The sequence below is a fragment of the Periplaneta americana genome, chromosome 12 (genome assembly GCF_040183065.1).
Source record: "Periplaneta americana isolate PAMFEO1 chromosome 12, P.americana_PAMFEO1_priV1, whole genome shotgun sequence".
NCBI classification, from domain to species: Eukaryota; Metazoa; Arthropoda; class Insecta; order Blattodea; family Blattidae; genus Periplaneta; species Periplaneta americana.
In genome coordinates this window covers 172632942-172655035 of record NC_091128.1, presented here as the reverse complement: position 1 = coordinate 172655035, position 22094 = coordinate 172632942, and the positions used below count along the sequence as shown (strand labels likewise).

General features: G+C 37.9%; 1 protein-coding gene across 4 annotated transcripts in view; it reads left to right on the top strand.

The window, feature by feature from the left end:
• The window catches only part of LOC138711198 (relaxin receptor 1-like), a 125016-nt gene extending 103805 nt beyond the window's left edge, over positions 1-21211 (top strand). For 2 of the 4 annotated variants that reach the window (XM_069842569.1, XM_069842572.1), the window contains exons 13-19: positions 3287-3358; positions 3437-3504; positions 8037-8198; positions 10921-11217; positions 14760-14889; positions 16542-16891; positions 21022-21211. In XM_069842569.1, coding sequence (XP_069698670.1) covers positions 3287-3358; positions 3437-3504; positions 8037-8198; positions 10921-11217; positions 14760-14889; positions 16542-16891; positions 21022-21125 — 1183 coding nt within the window. In that variant the 3' untranslated portion in view covers positions 21126-21211. The remainder of the gene's footprint in view (positions 1-3286; positions 3359-3436; positions 3505-8036; positions 8199-10920; positions 11218-14759; positions 14890-16541; positions 16892-21021) is intronic. The other 2 variants (XM_069842571.1, XM_069842570.1) reach the window with 2 other exon arrangements.
• The last annotated feature ends 883 nt before the right edge of the window (positions 21212-22094 follow it).

Genomic DNA, 22094 nt, shown 5'->3' with positions numbered 1-22094 from the left:
GCCCATACGTGCTACATGCCCTGCCCATCTCAAACGTCTGGATTTAATGTTCCTAATTATGTCAGGTGAAGCATACAATGCGTGCAGTTCTGTGTTGTGTAACTTTCTCCATTCTCCTGTAACTTCATCCCGCTTAGCCCCAAATATTTTCCTTAGCACCTTATTCTCAAACACCCTGAACCTATGTTCCTCTCTCAGAGTGAGAGTCCAAGTTTCACAACCATACAGAAGAACCGGTAATATAACTGTTTTATAAATTCTAATTTTCAGATTTTTGGACAGTAGACTGGATGATAAGAGCTTCTCAACCAAATAATAACACGCGTTTAATTTCCTCCCGAGTGTCATTTATATTTGTTACTGTTGCTCCAAGATATTTGAATTTTTCCACCTCTTCGAAGGATAAATCTCCAATTTTTATATTTCCATTTCGTACAATATTCTGGTCACGAGACATAATCATATACTTTGTCTTTTCGGGATTTACTTCCAAACCGATCGCTCTACTTGCTTCAAGTAAAATTTCCGTGTTTTCCCTAATCGTTTGTGTATTTTCTCCTAACATATTCACGTCATCCGCATAGAAAAGAAGCTGATGTAACCCGTTCAATTCCAAACCCTGCCTGTTATCCTGAACTTTCCTAATGGCATATTCTAGAGCGAAGTTAAAAAGTAAAGGTGATAGTGCATCTCCCTGCTTTAGCCCACAGTGAATTGGAAAAGCATCAGATAGAAACTGACCTATACGGACTCTGCTGTATGTTTCACTGAGACACATTTTAATTAATCGAACTAGTTTCTTGGGAATACCAAATTCAATAAGAATATCATATAATACTTCCCTCTTAACCGAGTCATAAGCCTTTTTGAAATCTATGAATAACTGATGTACTGTACCCTTATACTCCCATTTTGTTATTGCTCCTCCAGGAAATAAAATCTAAATCAGGGATCCTGCTCCGGTTTATGATTGAAAATACATTTTAGATATGATTGTCAGTTTTTACAGCTATATTCCCACCTATATTCCATGTGTTTCATCTTACAAGAGGATATGTTCCAAGGTACATGAACCTGTTGTACCTTTGAACACATTACATATCCCTTCATTTTATTTTTTCCATCCTTAATAGATCTGTAAAACAGGAAAATACTTACAGGAAGTTGTAAAGGAATCTTCAATAATTATTTCAAGCATTTTTTCATTAAAAAAATTTCATTTCCCAAAATTAAAAAAAATAAAATGTGAAAAGTGTTTAAAGATACAACAGTCTCCCCTACGTACTGGCAAGAGAAACGTTCCTGGTAGAAGACTTCAGACTACAATTGCTCTTGCCATCTACACCAGCATGACAAGAACCACTACGGGAGCTGAGAAGGAAGAGAGAGTCTTTAGAGACAGTTTCTACAACACGATGCCATGCTGAAAAGAGAATGGATGCGAGCAGAGTACGATTTTTTTAGTTGGTTATTTAACGACGCTGTATCAACTACTAGGTTATTTAGCGTCGATTAGATTGGTGATAGCGAGATGATATTTGGCGAGATGAGGCCGAGGATTCGCCATAGATTACCTTGCATTCACATTACGGTTGGGGAAAACCTCGGAAAAAACCCAACCAGGTAATCAGCCCAAGCAGGGATCGAACCCGCGCCCGAACACAACTTCAGACCGGCAGGCAAGCGCCTTAACCGACTGAGCCACGCCGGTGGCGCAGAGTACGAGCTCAGACACATTTTAACAAGATTTGCGATTCATGGATTTCACCACCGAATATGTACCAGGAAGCTCTTCCATCAGCCTGCCCATGAGTGTAGATGTGTACTGTGTAACAATCAGTGTGATACGTACCATGCTTTGGAGTGCAACAAGAGAACAGTATCTCTCGTTCAGTTCTGTAACGGAGAATAATGGACTAGTGTAGGGTTCACCCAGAACGCTTTACACTACTAATGTTTAATATCGTGCGCTTTTCATTGTACTATAAAAGATACTAGTGGCTTGTGCAGCAAATGCTGCAAACTAAGTTTGTTAGACGTTCAAATAAAAATTTTTCAGATTTATTTTCAATGAAGAATACTTGTCTTTTCGATAGTTATTTGCTTCCATAATAATGAAACATACTCCCTCTCAATGGATTTTTTTAGGCCAAATACTTTTTCTTGAACCTATCCAACTTCAGTTTTTGAGTTTCAACGCGAAAACGCAAGTATCTATGCCAGGACGATAGCAGTAGCTATTTCAGGTCATTGTGGATTGTAGGCAAAAGTTAAAAAAATGTCAGGTTTGCTATGCTTTCGAACAATAGCATTTTCGTATAGCTGCTGCATGTAGAACTTGAAATGTAGAGAGTAAAATCATTTTATCCTATTAAGAGATCTTGCTGAAATGATCTGGAGACTACAAAATTTTCTAGGCCTCTTATTTTATCAGTAAGTAATACCTTCTGATCTTTCCTTAGGAACTGTAATTTTTGTGCTCTCTCGAGCCAATACTGAAGACAATGACACATATCAATATCTACACCACACCGCCATTAAGTATATGAAAAAGACCCAACCCCACTGGGTTAATAAGTATAAAAATATTTGATTTTTAATAACAATATTATTATCTTACTTAAGTTTTGTAGTTATATATAGCAGTCACTCAGTAAATTATAGAAATGAAGATCTAAATTAAGATATTCTCTACATTTACTTACATAACCTCAAAATTTTTCACTTTCATGTCATCAAACCACCTCAAGTTTCGCAGATTTGAATATCCAATACACAGCTGTACTCAGAAAATTATACACTACAGAATCAGTTTTTAATAACAAATTGAATTGAGCTCTAAATATGTCGGCAATCCTGCAGGTCGTGGCCTTCGTGTAATAGCCTATTGTTTATTATAGTGTATGTTTTGTTCTGAAATTCAATCAAGTCGGCCGTGATTCAATAAAATTAGTTCTCAAAACTGACAACAGATGGATTTTGGAAAATAGGAAAATTATGTAGGAAAATTGACATTTCACTGAAAACTACTACTTTTCCGAAAAAACTTTGGATGCCAGGCATGAAAATGAGGGGGCACTCATTAAAATCCGTTCAGCCATTTTCCCGTAATTTCCATTACCAGTTGAATTTATATATATAGATATTGTAATTGCAATAATTCCACCTGTTTTGGTGGCTGGAAATTTTTCGGAGAATATTCCCGATGGCAAAGTTCCCATCACTGGTTATGAACACTTGCTTCTCATCAGCGGCAAAGCTAACTAGTCATCTGTTTCGTGCGCAGGGGCTTGGTGGACACGGACATCCAGAACATCGACGTGGAGTTGTTCGCGCACTGTCCGAAGCTCGAGTTCCTGTGAGTACCGCACGTCCCTTCGTCAGTTCTGCGTGACTCGTTGCACTCACTAGTGACAGGCGCTCTCCACTGTTGCAGGTACTTCAGCAAGTTCTACTACTGCACATACGCTCCGGCCGTCCGCATCTGCAGGCCCAACACGGACGGTAAGTAACGCACATTCTGTCGTCAAGATCATTTCGATATTTTTCTCAAACTTGCATTGACATTTGATCTCTCGGAAGCTTCATAACTTCTTACAGATTCCAGAATGAACAAGTAAATCACACTTCAAAAAAAAAAAAAATATTTTCGATTATTCACTCATTAAAGCGACTGTAGTACTTTCTTCGTGATGAACTAAAATTAATTCTTGTACAAACACTTGTCGTGCCGTGCGACTTCCAGCACATTGAATTTTTAACCAGCTTCTCCGTTCCTACTTCGAGAACATTGCGACTGTATTCTGCGACCGCTTGCTCACAACTGCTCATCAGTGTTGCCAACTCGATTCTTAAAAATCCGCTTTGAAACCGAATAATTTCGAGGGAAAAATTGTTCCGGAGCCGGGTATCGAACCCGGGACCTTTGGTTTAACGTACCAACGTTCTACCACTGAGCTACTCGGGAACTCTAACCGACACCGATCCAATTTTTCCCTCTATATCCACAGACCTCAAAGTGGGCTGACAACCGTCAAGCAACCAACTTCGAGTGCACACTAACTCCGTGTGACTTAAATTGTGGTTTTCTGTTAACGAACAGTGACGTGTATTATGCAAATCAAGATTTTCAGGTATAACTCCCTGTAAAGTTGATTTGAATAATTTCGAGGGAAAAATTGTTCCGGAGCCGGGTATCGAACCCGGGACCTTTGGTTTAACGTACCAACGCTCTACCACTGAGCTACTCGGGAACTCTAACCGACACCGATCCAATTTTTCCCTCTATATCCACAGACCTCTAAGTGGGCTGACAACCGTCAAGCAACCAACTTCGAGTGCACACTAACTCCGTGTGACTTAAATTGTGGTTTTCTGTTAACGAACAGTGACGTGTATTATGCAAATCAAGATTTTCAGGTATAACTCCCTGTAAAGTTGATTTGCGCATGAAACCGTGCAGAAACCGCTAAATTGCTATATTGCCAATGTAAAATTAGATTATTTTGCCGCTGTGAGTGCTAAAAATACCCGCTAAATCCCTATATCAACAATACAAATTTCATAAATTTTATCCGCTAAAATAACACTGAAAAACGCTAGATCTAGCGGAAAAACCGCTGAATTAGCAACACTGCTGCTCATTTTATTCTTGTCACTGTGAACTGACATGAAGGGCGGAGGGCGAGTTCATTAGCTCTGAGGGAGGGGAGGCATGTAAGCAACCTGTGGCATAAACGATGCTGCCTGGCTCCCTTACACGGCATCGCTGCAGCATAGTTGCCACTACTAAAAAATCAACCCGTATATTTGTGTAGTTGGAAAATATTTTCGAATCACTTATGCAGTAGGGCTAAAATAGCCCACAACATGCGATACTTTTGTCTCGAGTGTTAAGACCCTAAAAGATGGAATGTGATCAGACTGTTGAAAAATCAAAATCGTCTTCACGACCCTGTGACAACGAGAGCCTGAATCAGTAGCGGCCGGTGATCGAAATCCTCGGTGAGGCCAGATGCAACTAGTTTAAGTGCCTCCGATAGGAAATGTTTGTTCATCATCATCATCATCATCCTTCACGAATTAGGCCTCTGTAGACCTGTTTCGGCCCCATCTAGCAGTCTTCTTAACGGTCTTCCTGGTCGACGATGTCCTCTAGGTTTATATTGCATCATAATTTTTGGGATTCTTGAATTTTCCATTCTTCTTACATGATCTAGCCAATTGAATTTGTATCTGGTGATTTTTTCTTCTACTGACTCTACTTCTAATTGTTCTAAAATTTCTTCATTCCTTTTTCGGTCTAAAAGAGTATATCCTGCTGTTCTCCTGAAAAATTTCATTTCCGTTGCTTTGATTCTGTTCATGTCTTTTTTCTTTAATGTCCAGGAAATGTTTGTTTATGACATTAATTATTATTGTTATTATATTATTAATATCATTACTGTATTATTATTATTATTATTATTATTATTATTATTATTATTATTATTATTATGTCTATTCTTATTACTATCAATGAAAAATAATAATTTCACTCACCAAATAAGCTGTTATGCTCTGAGTTTCAGTGATTGTTTCGTGTGATGAAGCATCCCATATTATGTGTTGAAATTCCCCTTTCTTTCTTTTCTTTTTATTTTTTTCCTTTGACAGCAACAAACAAGGCCAAGAGAAGTTTATTTTGCCTCACATTACCACATAACCATTTATGTTGCCCATACCAGGATGCAATAGAAACTCGCGTTTTAAGATTATGTGTCAGAAAGATAATCAGCGATGTCGTAGGTATCTCGGTAGTCTCTCTCTTTATTTAAAACTTCCTTTCTTTCAGTATTATTTCTTCTCGAAAAAGGACACTCTAACAATGAATTAACTGCACCAGCATTATTTCTCTCATTTGTTTCTGTTTATATTTTCCCAAAATACATAACAACATTGGCCCAGATTCACTACTGAAGTACAATAGTACAACACCCTGGCTTATGTCATAAACTGAGACATAAGGTTAAAGAATCGAGTGGGTCTCTGCCTGCCAAAGAGCTGGAATTTTGTTATTTACGGCCTAGTTAGGAAGACAAGTCACCACTGCTATTCCCACCCCACTCTACCCTTGAGGCCGGCCCATGGATGGGACGAGTGAAACCTGACCAGGCCAGACGAATTGTGCCTCAGCTACAACGTTTTAAGCGCAAACTCAAAGCCCGCGAAAGGGCATGAAATACATTAAGCCAGACCCAGTACGAACAATTCTGGCCTCAGGAACAAATTTTTACTGCAAAACAGGTCTATATATATCACAAGCCAGACCCGGCACGAGCGATCCCGGCCTCAGGAACAAAGTTTACTGCAAAACAGGTCTATATACATCAAAGTTTTCAAATGCTTCTACAGCGATATATGATTCATTCAAATAACTAATACATTATATAAAAAAACAAAATTTGATTTCAGTTAAGCCAAGTGACTGAGGCCCGGCCTCACTTGCCACAGTCAATCAGCCGCCACTGGCCTGAACACATTGTTACGTCAGTCTAGGATGATTCAAAAGGTTGTGCTGAAACTGAAGGAGCTTAAAAGGGGCTTGAACATAATTTTGCAATAGGATCTCATAATCTACGAAGTAATCCAGAGTCAATTGTCTGTGAATGTCAGAAACTACATAAAGGAAAACATGACAACGGAGTAATACTAGTTTGTGCAAAAATCTAAGTAGTCAAGGATTATTTAAACTTAAATTTATTTTGTATTACACGACAATCTGTTGAAACTGCCGTCCAAGGCAACTCTGATGCAGTCTATACTCCGGGCATCTCCTGAATCACATCAGATGGTCCAAGTATCACATCACGATTAAAAGTGTTTCTGATTCTTTCACTAAAATGTCGTAAAGGAGGCTTTTTATTTGTGTGTTTATTTCTTCGATTATTTATTCATTCACTCTCTCACTTCTTCACGCTCTCATTTCTTCATTCATTCATTCATTCATTTGTTCCTCTATTCATTTATTTCTCTAATCATTTCTTCCCCTATTCATTTCCGTGCTCTATTCATTCCTTCCTCTATTCATTTGTTCTTCTATTCATTTCTTCCTCTATTCATTTTTATTCCATTTATTTATATTTGCCTATATTAATGTACTTTATTAATATTTTTTCTATATTTATGTATTTAATCATATTTATCGAAAATTATGTATTTGTTTACATTTCTTTATTTGTCTGCAAAAGCAAAAAGCCCCAATTACAATAGACAGTAAAAAATTACAGTTGCATACGCCATAAAAATGAAGAAATAAAAAAGATAAAAAGGTGAATAGAAATATATAAATACAAGTAAAAAAAAATGAAAATTTAGATAATACAGATATAAATACAAAATGTAGAATGTAAAAATGAAAATAAGTGTAACAAATAGCTAGTAGTGCTATTTTCCTACTCTACCTACTATCTTCACTATTTCAATAAGTAAAAGTTTATAATTTAGTATAAGAAATACTGAAAGCTAAGTGTCGCATTTTACATAATTCACTGAATTCAGAACAGATTCGTACCAGTGGTAAATTGTTGTTCCATGAGGTTTTTGGTTTTTTGTAGTGTAAAAATTGGCGAATGCTTAAATTTGATGTTCGAGCGTTAAGCTTCATTTGTGACAATATTTCGCTATTATCCAGTTGACATGCCCCCAAGAAAGCAATAAGAAAGTATTATGTCAGGAGAGCGGGCTGGCCATTCCGAACCTCCTCTTCCGAACCACCGCCTGGGATATGCGAGATTTAAAAAGTCTCATACAGTAAGAGTAACGTGCGTTAGTGTTACGTCCCGTAGGCTGATGCACGATAAGTGACATGTTTTCCATCTGCTCTGCAACAATTTGTAAATCTCTCCATTCAGAGTGTGACAGAAGGTAAAGTGCAAAGTATGATTACATCCGCAATGCAGTTCCTGATATTACGGGCTTGATCACAGGTTGCTATTCTAAAAATGTTATATTCCGACCGTCTATAAGCTCCTGCAGTTCCTGTGGTGCGTGCGCAGGCGTGTCGTCGCTGAAGCACCTGCTGGTGAAGCCGGCGCTGCGCGTCACGGTGTGGGTGGTGGCCGCCGTCACGTGTGCAGGCAACGCGCTGGTGTTGTGGGGCAGGTTCTCCTCGCGCGACGAGAACCGTGTGCACAGCCTCGTCATCAGGAACCTGGCCGGTGAGTACAGACATACTCCTTCCTTTACTGTAGTGGGCTTCACTTAATATTATTCCCTATCAGTCTTACTAATAAACCGTGTATAGTTTTTATACGAGACTTATCCAGAGTTGATACAGAAAACATTACTAATAAACCGTGAATAAGCTATGGACGTATAAACAGGCTGTAACTATACAATGGGAATTGCTTTGCAGTACTTATATACACGAAACCCCTTGTTTAAGCGTTGTATATAGAGAAAAAATGGCCGCCCCTCTAACAGCTGTTCGTATCGACTGTCATTTTATGATGATGGATGCCTTATAACCAAAGAAGAACAAACCAAAGATCGTAGAATTATTAGAATAATATTGCTGTAGCTTGTACTCTCTGACCAAAATGTAGTGTGGTAATCGATTAGAGCCAGTTGTACTATCGATACTTAACATGCAACACTAGAGCGCTCTACCGGATGCAATATAGAACCTCAGATATTCTATTACCTTTCGTAACGAAGTAATGACGAAACTATGACGTAGCTGTGTAATAGTTGTACTGTTATACACGACGTATGTAGTGATTATTAGTAAGGAATTTACACACGACGTATAAACGAGCTACTCATTGTATAAGTATAAGACAGTTAAACGTGTGTATATAGAGTTTTTATTAGTAAGACCGTAACAGTCTTACTAATAAACCGTGTATAATTTTTATACTAGACTAATGCAGAGTTGAGACAGAAAACGTTACTAATAAACCATGCAGAAGCGATGTACGTATAAACAGGCTGTAACTATACAATGGGAATTGCTTTGCAGTAGTTATATACACGAAACCCCTTGTTTAAACGTTGTATATAGCGAAAAAATAGCCGCCCCTCTAACAGCTGTTCCTATCGACTGTCATTTTATGATGATTGTTGCCTAGTAACCAAAGAAGAACAAACCAAAGAGCACAGAATAATTAGAATAATATTACTGTAGCTTGTACTCTCTGACCAAAATATAGTATGGTAATCGATTAGAGCCAGTTGTACTATCGATACTTAACACGCCACACCAGAGCGCTCTACCGGATCCAGTAGAGAACCTCAGATATTCTATTATCTTTCGTAACGAAGTAATGACGAAACAATGACGTAGCTGTGTAACAGTTGTACTGTTATACGCGATGTATGTAGTGATTATTAGTAAGGAATTTACACACGACGTATAAATGAGCTAATCATTGTATAAGTATAAGACAGTTAAACGTCTGTATATAGAGTTTTTATTAGTAAGACCGTAAGAAGTTAATATAACCATCTTTCCAATGTTACCAACTGTTACCAGCTATCAACATATCAGGTAAAATGATAATGCTATGTACTCAATAGTATTTTTCTTGATCATTCATTCATTCATCTATTTATTTAACTATTTATTTATCTATTTATGTTTTTATTTATTTGTTTATATATATTTACTTATCTATATTTGTTTAGTTAAGTATTTATGTATGTACTTATTTGTCTATTCATGTATCAATTTTTATTTATTTATTTATTACTTATTTATATACTTTTATTTACTAATTAATTAATCTGTCTTTATTTATTTATCAAATGTTTATTTTTATTTATCAATTTTTTACTTTTATTATTTATTTTTCACTTATATACATTTATTTACCTAGTTGCATACTTGTTGAAGCCCTTAATATTATTCATTTATTAATTTTATTTATTTATATTTTTATTTATTTCTTTATTTTATGTAATCATTTATTTTTATTTATTTGTTTATTTATTTTCTCATTTCATATTTATCCATTTATTATTTATTTATTCACCTTTTTAATTTTTTATTTATTCATTTATTTTTATGTAGGTATTTATTTTATATATTATATATTTATTAATTTATTTTATATGTTTATTAATTTATTTTTATATATTTATTTATTCACTTATTTTTATACATTTATTTATTCACTTAATTGTTAATATAATTATTTATTCACTTATTTATTAATATATTTATTTATTCATTTTATTTATATATTTATTCCTATTTTTTATTTATTTATTTATTTATTTCTTATTTATATCTTATTTATTCATTTATTCACTTATTTATTAATTTCATTCATTCATTTTATTTATTTATATTTCAAAATATTAATTTTCTTGGGAACTCATTTTCGATAAGACTTACAGTAGTGTACGTAATACTCTCTTCACTTCTACGTACACGATGTGTAGTATTGGTCGAAAATTCCAATTGAAGATCCCAGATATCTGAAATGACTTATTGCCTTGACTGAGTCTTAAATCAGATTCCTACCCTTTCCACCAAAGACCAGATATTCTGTCTTGTTGAAATTTATGGTTTTAGACCCTCTAACAATCAATGAATCAATCAATCAATCTTCATGAATTTCACGTCAACCCGATCTTGTACGGTAATCGCTTCGTCGTCTGCAAAAACTATTGAATGAATAATACTATTTTCTATCTCAATTACTACAAATCTGTAGAGACATTCCAAGCATTAAAAAAAATCAATTTTAGGTAAGAAAGAAGCTACACAGAGCTACAGCGCCTTTACTGCAGTTGCACTAATATTATTTCTCGAAGTAGATCTACAGTCTAGTCACTTGGGATGCTGAAGGTTGGGGAGGCAGAAACAAGTCCACTGTCTCCCTGTGTACACGTAGAATCTGCTATGGTCACGAAAGCACCCGGAATCTCTCGCAGTTTCAGACCTGCTCATGGGCGTCTACCTGCTCGTGATTGGCACCCAGGACTGCCAGTTCCGCGACCGCTACCACAAGGAGGCGCACAGCTGGATGACGTCCTGGAAGTGCACGGTGGTGGGCATGGTGGCCATGACGTCGTCGGAGGTGTCCGTGCTCATCCTGGTCTTCCTGTCCATGGAGCGCTTCCTGCTCATCGCTGTCCCCTTCGGCGGGCACCAGAACATGTCCATGCGCACCACGTGCCTCAGCCTGGCCGTCATCTGGTTCATCGGCGTCTGTCTGGCGGCGGTGCCAGGTACTGCGCATGTGTACATGCTTACAAGTGTACTGGTATGAAAATTATTATGCATGTGGTGCCAAGTACAGGGACATCATTTTATTTTTACTAACATTTTTAATATTAAGTTGCCTATACCTCTGGATTAACGCCGTTTGCTAGCCCCTTCCACGACTGGAGTTCTATGATACTGGCGTAATATACAAACAAATCACTTTACTACTGTATGTATAGGAGGGAAGAAAAGTAGTTCATCCATTTACGTAAACTAGGAAATATTGCGCTTTTGAGTTTGATCATTTTCATTAGTTTTTCGTTTAATCAAAATACAGTACATTATTAACAATGAGTGGTTTTTACTCACGAACTGAGCTGTCCATGTGGACGTATTCATTATGCAGAGTATATTATATTGTCTACAGCACATTAGCGTACAATATAGATAATGAAGTTAAATTTAAAAATAATCGTAATATAGATATTTAAACACATTTTTGAAAATGGTGGCCGTTCATTTCGATACAGGCTTCAGTTCTAATGTGCATATTATCGCGCTATAGACTATTGTACCTAATTCCAATTATCAGTTTCGTTCTTCGTAGTAATAACTCATATTGAAATAATTCTGTACCTACTCTATAAAAGAGTACCTTACGTACTGTAAATTCAATCTTCACTTCTGCCCGATCCGACAAGATGAAATCACTCAGACATGCTATCCACTGTCCATCCAAGTGGTTTTGTCGTAGGATCGTAGAAAGGGAGGAAATCACGTGACAGTTAATTACTTAACGAGGCCCTTTTATTTAAGTTATTTTAAACTGTTGTATAATATTACGTAGACGTAACTCCTAACAGAAATTAATGTTCTCAGAAAAGAGCTAAGACAACCCAGCCACTTGCTGGCGAATAAAATCTGGTGGGGGAAACCGGGATACGACGTAGGCAATTGGACAACAGTACCTGTGCGAAAAGATTCAATATTGAAAGCTCTTTCGTCACTGGAAAACGCGAATATGTTTTTGGAACGTACTGTTTACTATGACCGTAAGGCTACTATAACTGTATATGGGGTCTTGGATCTGTGTGGAGGACGGTTGAACTTCATTAGTAGAAGGGGTGGGAGTGGAGTTCATTAAAAAAACTCAGGTACAATAAAAATTGAAGTAAAAATAAAATGATGTCCCTGTACAATAAGATGAATCATTTCTATGTTAGATACCTATAATTAATGGTAGAATAGTACATTATGCAACGAGATTTATTTAGATTACTTGATGGGGCAAAATTTCCGTCTCTCCATTCATTTGCTGCGAGTATTATTGCTATGTTTGGCTCAACATGCTCCCACTCCTTAGATGTCATTCTTGCCATTCAGTATTTCCCTTTGGTACCATTCACTGTCTTTAATCTTCCTAGCTGCCACTTACACATCAGCACTCGGTTTACAAGATGCATTGTCCAGTCCTTGTGACTGAGTTCTCTATTATTACATTTCGGAGTCTTTTGAACCAGGCTTAATTAAAAACCCTCTTAACCGTCATCACATCCACTTAACTACAGTTGGTGTCATTCTTAACCTTTTAGTGCATATAAATCCGGACTCTGTTAATTGACATATTTGAAGTTAGGTTGTTTTAATTTTTTTTGATACCTATATTGAAGATAGGAGACTTAGTTTATCGAAAATCGACATTTCCTTAGTACTTACTTTTCTTAAAAATAGTGAGGGAGTGGATAAATTATGCGCCATGGAGCATGTTAACTCTGCATTGATTCCGCAAAGTGCCTTCACTTTGTTATGTCCATTTCTAGCTCCTCCCAGTTACCAACACCTCACTTCAGATATTCTTTTGTGAATTTCATCCTTCTGTCTATTCCTTGGTCTTTCTGGAGGCCTTTTGCCTTTGAATGTCGCAGAGTATGTCTTCTTAACACTTCTGCTGTCTGTCATCCATGTGCAACACGTGTCCTACTCATTGTAATGTTTTTTACAGTTGCACGTTTGTTGATTATACCACAAGTTAAAAAATAGTACATTATGCAACGAGTCTGTAATGGTAGTAATTAAGACGCGAGTATGTTTATGAAACGAGCGCAAGCGAGTTTCATAATTTTCATACGAGCGTCTTAATTACCATTATAGGCAAGTTTCATACGACTTTTTATGCTCCACCATATTTCTAACTAGAAATTATTCATAAGTATTCATGTTATTCTTATCTGACTGGGGGAACGGAACTGACCTTGTGCAATATCTCGTAAATTGTGAGATGTGCGCAGACGAGAAAGTATTGATTTTTTCCTAGAAACAAATGTCATTGACCTTGATATAATCTAGAGAGTAAAATAAAGATTAATATCTTGATATAATCTTGAAATTGATTTAGACATTGAAAAACGAGATGACAAATTGAATTTATTTGAATATTATTTACAATTAACGCTAATTATTATAGTAACAGAACATAACCTTCTGCGACAGTATTGCATTTCCAGCCTCCGTGACGTTTCGCTAGTTGTCTTTCGATTGCATATCCGAGAATAATCGATACTTGCGCTTTCATATTGCTACAATGGTGTTTTCTGATTGGTGGAACACCTGAACTTTAATGAATAGGTGTACTTTAATGAGGTCCATTAAAGGGCTGCTACCAGGTGTATAATTACTACATTTCGGCATGGTCGTATATATAAGATACCAATTAAGCACAACAATACCAGTCATATCCATGCGACACCACATACGTACAATTGTACAAACATATTCATGAGATGCCAAGTAAGTACAACAATATGAGTGATATCAATGAGAAACCTGATATCTATATTGGTACGGAAATAACCAGGATACAAGAAGAAGTAGGCCTACAATAATAAGATTCACATTCATACGACACTGAATAAGTACAACTGTACAAACTCATTTATGTGATTCCAAGTTAGTACAAACAATACGAGTCGTACCTATCAGGAATCTGGTAGGTATAACGGGACAGGACATAATCATGAGATGCTACGTAAATACAATAAGAATCACATGATGAAGTGAACACACAAAACTGCCAAATTTGGGTATGTACGCCTTCAAACGAGAATCATGAATTTCCATTTCTTAGTGAACTAGTCACTGTTTGGTGCTGCTTGATGGCTAGTTTTATCATTTAGGGCAAGTGCAAAACGATAGGTGAATATTACTGCGAAGTGCTACGCCATCGTGTGATTCTGGTTGAATCAGGAAAGAGATGTTCTCAACACATCTGTTTTTTAACATTCTTTAATGTTGTCTATCATTTCTCTTCCGTGTGCCTATCAAAATGCTTATATTAACATTCATATTTTCCGAACAATATACAAGTAGGCACAGTTTAATTGCAAGCTCTTATAAAACGGTACGTAGCATGTCTTGGATGTCACGTAAATGTATCGGTCGGAATATGCCTATTAGATATTGAAGCACTATTTGTTGCTTGATGAAGACAACTGTACGGAACATGTCCATGGCACCAGTGCAGTGTAACGCTATGGTATATGCCCAAGTTGTATTGCTCATGTTGCAGTGATGTACTGGATCAACTCGACACGTTTCTACGGAACCAATGGCATGTGTTTCCCGCTGCATATTGACGATCCATTCCTGCTGGGATGGGAGTACTCTGCGTTTATCTTCCTGGGAGTCAACTTCTCAAGGTAAGTTAGTGTACTGCATTTTGATAGCTCTGTTTCATATGAAATTATTATAATAGACTATAATTATATCTTGTTAGGCCAATTCGAGTATCATTTGACGCCATCAATTAGTTTTCTTATACAGGGTTTGCAGTGAAAGATCTGACATGGGCAGAACACGTACGTACACATATGTATGTATGTATGTATGTATGTATGTATGTATTTTTTATTTCAGTAGGTTATTTTACGACGCTTTATCAAGATCTTAGGTTATTTGGCGTCTGAATGAGATGAAGGTGATAATGCCGGTGAAATGAGCTCGATGTACAGCACCGATAGTTACCCAGCATTTGCTCGTAATGGGTTGAGGGAAGACCCCGAAAAAAACCCTCAACCAGGCAACTTGCCCCGACCGGTAATCGAACCCGGGCCACCTGGTTTCGCGGCCAGACGTGCTACTCGTTACTCCACAGGTGTGGACTGTATGTATGTATGTATGTATGTCTGTCCTCCTCTCTTTCCAACTGAACAGCCTCCTTTCTTTCTAGGTGAACAGCCTCCTCTCTTTCCAGGTGAATAACCTCCTCTTTTTCCAACTGAACAGTCTCCTCTCTTTCCAACTGAATAGCCTCTCCAACTGAACAGCCTCCTTTCTTTCTAGGTGAACAGCCTCCTCTCTTTCCAGGTGAATAACCTCCTCTCTTTCCAACTGAACAACCTCCTTTCTTTCTAGGTGAACAGCCTCCTCTCTTTCCAGGTGAATAACCTCCTCTCTTTCCAACTGAACAGCCTCCTTTCTTTCTAGGTGAACAGCCTCCTCTCTTTCCAGGTGAATAACCTCCTCTTTTTCCAACTGAACAGTCTCCTCTCTTTCCAACTGAACAGCCTCCTCTCTTTCCAACTGAACAGCCTCCTCTCTATCCAGGTGAACAGCCTCCTCTCTATCCAGATGAACAGCCTCCTCTCTTTCCAACTGAACAGCCTCCTCTCTTTCCAGGTGAACAACCTCCTCTTTTTCCAACTGAACAGTATCCTCTCTTTCCAACTGAACAGCCTCCTTTCTTTCTAGGTGAACAGCCTCCTCTCTATCCAGGTGAACAGCCTCCTCTCTATCCAGGTGAACAGCCTCCTCTCTATCCAGGTGAACAGCCTCCTCTCTATCCAGGTGAACAGCCTCCTCTCTTTCCAACTGAACAGCCTCCTCTCTATCCAGGTGAACAGCCTCCTCTCTATCCAGGTGAACAGCCTCCTCTCTATCCAGGTGAACAGCCTCCTCTCTTTCCAACTGAACAACCTCCTCTCTTTCCAGGTGAACAACTTCCTCTTTTCCAACTGAACAGCCTCCTCTGTTTCCAGCTGAACAGCCTCCTCTCTATCCAGGTGAACAGCCTCCACTCTTTCCAACTGAACAGCCTCCTTTCTTTCCAATCGTTAACACCAAAAAATCACACACCTAGTATTTAGAGACACCGTTATTAATATATTCCGTCAAACAAATTTTCCAGTAAATGCTACGAATTGGTTTGGTATTGTAAATCTATCAATAACAATTTAAACTTTTCGCAGGCGAGTAATGTCGGTATCGCAATCTGTAACGTAGCTTAAAAATAATACCCTAATTTTCTTAACTGGAGTTACAATAAACTGCAATAGTGGATGTCTGTTCGCAGTCTGCTGCTGATCGCCGTGCTGTACGCCTGGATGTTCGTCAGCATCTGGCGCACGCGCCACGCCACGCCCATCTCGTCCGTCGGCGACTTCGAGTTCGTGATCCGCTTCTTCTTCATCGTGCTGACGGACGCGGGCTGCTGGGCGCCCATCTTCGCGCTCAAGCTGGTGGCGCTCAGCCGCGTGCACATCCCGGCCGACCTGTACGCCTGGGTCGTGGTGTTCATCCTGCCCGTCAACTCCGCCGTCAACCCGCTGCTCTACACCTTCACGACGCCCAAGTACCGCGGACAGCTGTGCCAGCTGGGCTGCCAGGCGCACAGCCTCGCCACCAAGCGCCATTCCTCTGCAGGTACTCTGCTTTAAATTGCAGAGACAGTGTTAATGCAGGAATGTTGGACGTTCCAAATATGACTCACGATTCTAGTTCCGACTTCGAAAAATCCCGATTCCCTAATCAATTCCGACAGTCATGGTTACCCAATTCCGACTCCGACTTCGACAACTCCCGATTCAAATTCCAATTCCGACGACTTCCAGATTCCATTTCAGATTCCCACGTCTGATAATTCCAATTACGATTCCGAAGTCTGAAAATTCCAATTGTGATTCCAAGGTCTGAAAATTCCACTTCCCACTGGTAGTCTAAACTTTCCTACCCCGTATCCAGCTCTAAAAATTCCAATTCCGACTCTAAATCTAAAAAGTCCAATTCCGATTCGAAGTCTAAAAATTCCAATTCCGTACCCAAGTCTAAAAATTCCAATTCCGTATCCAAGTCAAAAAATTCCAATTCCGTATCGAAGTCAAAAAATTCCAATTCCGTACCCAAGTCTAAAAATTCCAATTCCGTACCCAAGTCTAAAAATTCCAATTCCGTATCCAAGTCTAAAAATTCCAATTCCAAGTCTAAAAATTCCAATTCCGTATCCAAGTAAAAAATTCAAATTTCGACTCGAAGTCTAAAAATTCCAATTCCGACTGAAAGCCTAAAAATTCCAACTCTGTGTCCAAATTTAAATATTCCAATTCCGACTCGAAGTCTAAAAAGTCCAATTTCGATTCGAAGTCAAAAAAATTCCAATTCCGTATCCAAGTCTAAAAATGCCAATTCCGTATCCAAGTCTAAAAATTCCAACTCCCACTCGAAGTCTGAAAAGTCCAATTCCGACACGAAATCTGAAAATTCCAATTCCGACTCGAAGTCTGAAAATTCCAATTCCGACTCGAAGTCTGAAAATTCCAATTCCGACTCGAACTCTGAAAATTCCAATTCCGACTCGAAGTCTGAAAATTCCAATTCCGACTCGAAGTCTGAAAATTCCAATTCCGACTGAAAGCCTAAAAATTCCAACTCCGTATCCAATTCTAAAAAATCCCAATTCCGACTCGAAGTCTGAAAATTCCAATTCCGACTCGAAGTATAAAATTCCAATTCCGACTGAAAGCCCAAAAATTCCAACTCCGTATCCAAAATCTAAATATTCCAATTTCGACTCGAAGTCTAAATATTCTAATTCCGACTTGTGGTCTAAAAATTCCAATTCCGTATCCAAGTCTAAAAATTTCAACTCCGTATCCAAGTCTAAAAATTCCAATTCCGAAACGAAGTCTGAAAATTCCAATTCCGACTGAAATAATAAAAATTCCAACTCCCTATCCAAATCTAAATATTCCAATTCCGACTCGAAGTTTAAAAAGTCCAATTCCGATTGGAAATCTAAAAATTCCAATTCCGTATCCAAGTCTAAAAATTCCAATTCCGACTCGAGGTCTAAAAATTCCAATTTCGACTGAAAGCCTAAAAATTCCAACTCTGTGTCCAAATTTAAATATTCCAATTCCGACTGGAAATCTAAAAAGTCCAATTCCGATTAGAAGTCTAAAAATTCCAATTCCGTATCCAAGTCTAAAAATTCCAGCTCCCACTCGAAGTCTGAAAACTCCAATTCCAACTGAAAGCCTAAAAATTCCAACTCCGTACCCAAAATCTAAATATTCCAATTCCGACTCGAAGTCTAAAAATTCCAATTCCGTATCCAAGTCTAAAAATTCCAACTCTGTATCCAAGTTTAAAAATTCCAATTCCGACTCGAAGTCTAAAAAGTCGACTTCTGACTCTAAGTCAAAAAATTCCAAATTCGACTCGAAGTCTGAAAATTCCAATTCCGACTCGAAGTCTAAAAAGTCCAATTCCGACTGGAAATCTAAAAATTCCAATTTCGACTCGAAGTCGAAAAATTCCAATTCCGTATCAAACCCTAAAAAGTCCAATTCCGACTGGAAGTCTAAAGAGTCAAATTCCGAATCGAAGTCTAAAATTTCCAATTCCGTATTCAACTCTAAAAAGTCCAATTCCGACTCGAAGTCTAAAAAGTCCAATTCCGACTCGAAGTCTAAAAAGTCCAATTCCGACTCGAAGTCTAAAAAGTCCAATTCCGACTCGAAGTCTAAAAAGTCCAATTCCGACTCGAAGTCTAAAAAGTCCAATTCCGACTCGAAGTCTAAAAAGTCCAATTCCGACTCGAAGTCTAAAAAGTCCAATTCCGACTCGAAGTCTAAAAAGTCCAATTCCGACTGGAAATCTAAAAATTCCAATTTCGACTCGAAGTCGAAAAATTCCAATTCCGTATCAAACTCTAAAAAGTCCAATTCCGACTGGAAGTCTAAAGAGTCAAATTCCGAATCGAAGTCTAAAAATTCCAATTCCGTATCCAACTCTAAAAAGTCCAATTCCGACTCGTAGTCTAAAAAGTCCAATTCCGACTCGAAGTCTAAAAAGTCCAATTCCGACTCGAAGTCTAAAAAGTCCAATTCCGACTCGAAGTCTAAAAAGTCCAATTCCGACTCGAAGTCTAAAAAGTCCAATTCCGACTCGAAGTCTAAAAAGTCCAATTCCGACTCGAAGTCTAAAAAGTCCAATTCCGACTGGAAATCTAAAAAGTCCAATTCCGACTGGAAGTCTAAAGAGTCAAATTCCGAATCGAAGTCTAAAAATTCCAATTCCTTATCCAACTCTAAAAAGTCCAATTCCGACTCGAAGTCTAAAAAGTCCAATTCCGACTCGAAGTCTAAAAAGTCCAATTCCGACTCGAAGTCTAAAAAGTCCAATTCCGACTGGAAATCTAAAAATTCCAATTTCGACTCGAAGTCGAAAAATTCCAATTCCGTATCAAACTCTAAAAAGTCCAATTCCGACTCGAAGTCTAAAAAGTCCAATTCCGACTCGAAGTCTAAAAAGTCCAATTCCGACTCGAAGTCTAAAAAGTCCAATTCCGACTCGAAGTCTAAAAAGTCAAATTCCGACGCGAAGTCTAAAAATTCCAATTCCGTATCCAACTCTAAAAAGTCCAATTCCGACTCGAAGTCTGAAAAGTCCAATTCCGAAACGAAGTCCAAAAATTCCAATTCCGTATCCAAGTCAAAAAATTCAAATTTCGACTCGAAGTCTAAAAATTCCAATTCCGACTCGAAGTCTAAAAATAATTCCAAATCAGACTTCGGCAACTCCCGATTCTAATCATTCCCAGGGTTCCACGACTCTTTTCATACTGTAAGATTTAGTTGTCTGTTAAAATATAGTGGATCTACTTTGATGAACATATGGTATCTCAGGACATTTCACCACCACCACCCGCCTATATTTTAGGTTGCATGAATCAGTATCTAAAAAGAAGGGTAAGAAATGACACAGAATCTCACTAAACGACATTTCATACAAGTTGAGAGGATGCTAAGGTATTTCTTTCCCCTTCTACTGTCCCTGAGTCCGTCTGTAACAGATCGGTAGCTGTTACCTCTTATACCTGCACCCCCCAAGTTGTATACACAAGAAAATAAAATATTAAATAAAGTACATAAGTGGATATAAAATACAATGACACAGATGTTTGACAATTACATGTTTCAGTATATTTTAGTATCATTCTTACAATATTTTGAACTAATAATTAATTAAATTAAGAAATGTCAGTTTGTATTATGAAGTTAGGGGGGAGTGATACAGTGTAGATTGTCTCGTGTATGCTTAGAGTAGCAACTAGCGGTGAAGAAAACATTCATCTTCTGCTGTCAGTAACTCTTTAATGTGCCAGTTGATACAAACAACAATTAAATGAAATACAAACGCTTAGTATAGATTTTCGAAATATAGATTATCGGTAAACATTTTCAATAATAAGGATTTTCACTAAGTTCAAAGTCAATTAGTCGAACGTTAGTAAGGTGGACAGTAGCATCTTCCCCTTCACGGATGGTAAAGAGTGTGAGTAGAGGGGAAAGCCTATCAACCAAACTGAAATGCGGATTAGTCGTGAGGGTGGTAGCATTTTGTACGGATAGGTTACAGATAGGCTTAGGGGCGTGACAAAATGAACTCGCTGAGCTATCTCCAGAATTGAACGCGGTAAATGAATAGCCGTTAAAGTTTGCCTGTAGCCTTCTCATTTCCAGAGCATCATGTGGTGTTCCGCTGTGTTGCAGACACGGAGCTGTCCCGCTCGTCCACGAACCGCAACGCGGTGGACAGGCGTGCAGACAACGGACTGTACGCCATGCTGCCGGCACGGGATCCCGCCCACACCTGAATGCACATCACAACACATTCCCCTGACCACTCCGTGTCATTCTAATTTACATCTTTGTCATTTAAATAAAATTATTTTCATCTGTACGTTTGTTTCACAAAATTATTTATTTCACCATCTTCCAAATCAAGTATTAGGCCTTTAAGACCTATTCCGAGGCTAAAATTGGTCTTTCCATTTTCTCCCGGTTCGTCAGACATCTCTATGTTCAGCGGCTTGCAAAGTAATGCTTGCCGAGGATAACTTGAAGAAATTATTCTCAATACATGATCTCTTCATTGTGTCTGATATCTCCGACTGTCATCAACTATATTCTCTTCTCTCAATTCTTGTTTGTCATCATTTTTAATTCTGTCACTTCTCGTCACACCAAGCAACGATCGTAAAAAATCTCATCTGTGCCTCTTCTAATCTTGATTTACCTGAAGCTTTGAGTGCCTATGTTTCGCTTAAATATTTTAGTGCCTATTTTGATACTACAGGTTGTCCCATTTATCTTTTGCACCTCAAATAATCTTTATGTTAGTCTGGAATTAAAAATATTTTTTGAAGTTATTTTATAACAAGGGGCTAGGGTAAGTATGGACATTTGGTTCATATAATTGCATTCTTGTACAAGATACAAGTGACGTCATCACTTTTTAAAATAGCACCACATAATTTTAACCATCTCCAATGAATTACACTCTTTAAGACGAGTTAAAAAATGTATCATAATGCTAGCATGGACATGGTTAAATTTTTGTTTGTTTCTTTCCTATCTTTGCCATTTTTTTTTTTGTTTTCTTTGTTGAGATTTATATATTACATTCTTTTATTGGTTATTTAATTTCGTGACAGATGACTGCACTATCATCCTTGGTTTTCGCCAAAATCACCTGGTCATGTGCAAAAAGGATTGTGTATGTGTTCGCATTGTTTACCTGAATTCATTTTGGTTCTCGCGAAATAAAATAATAACACGTGAGT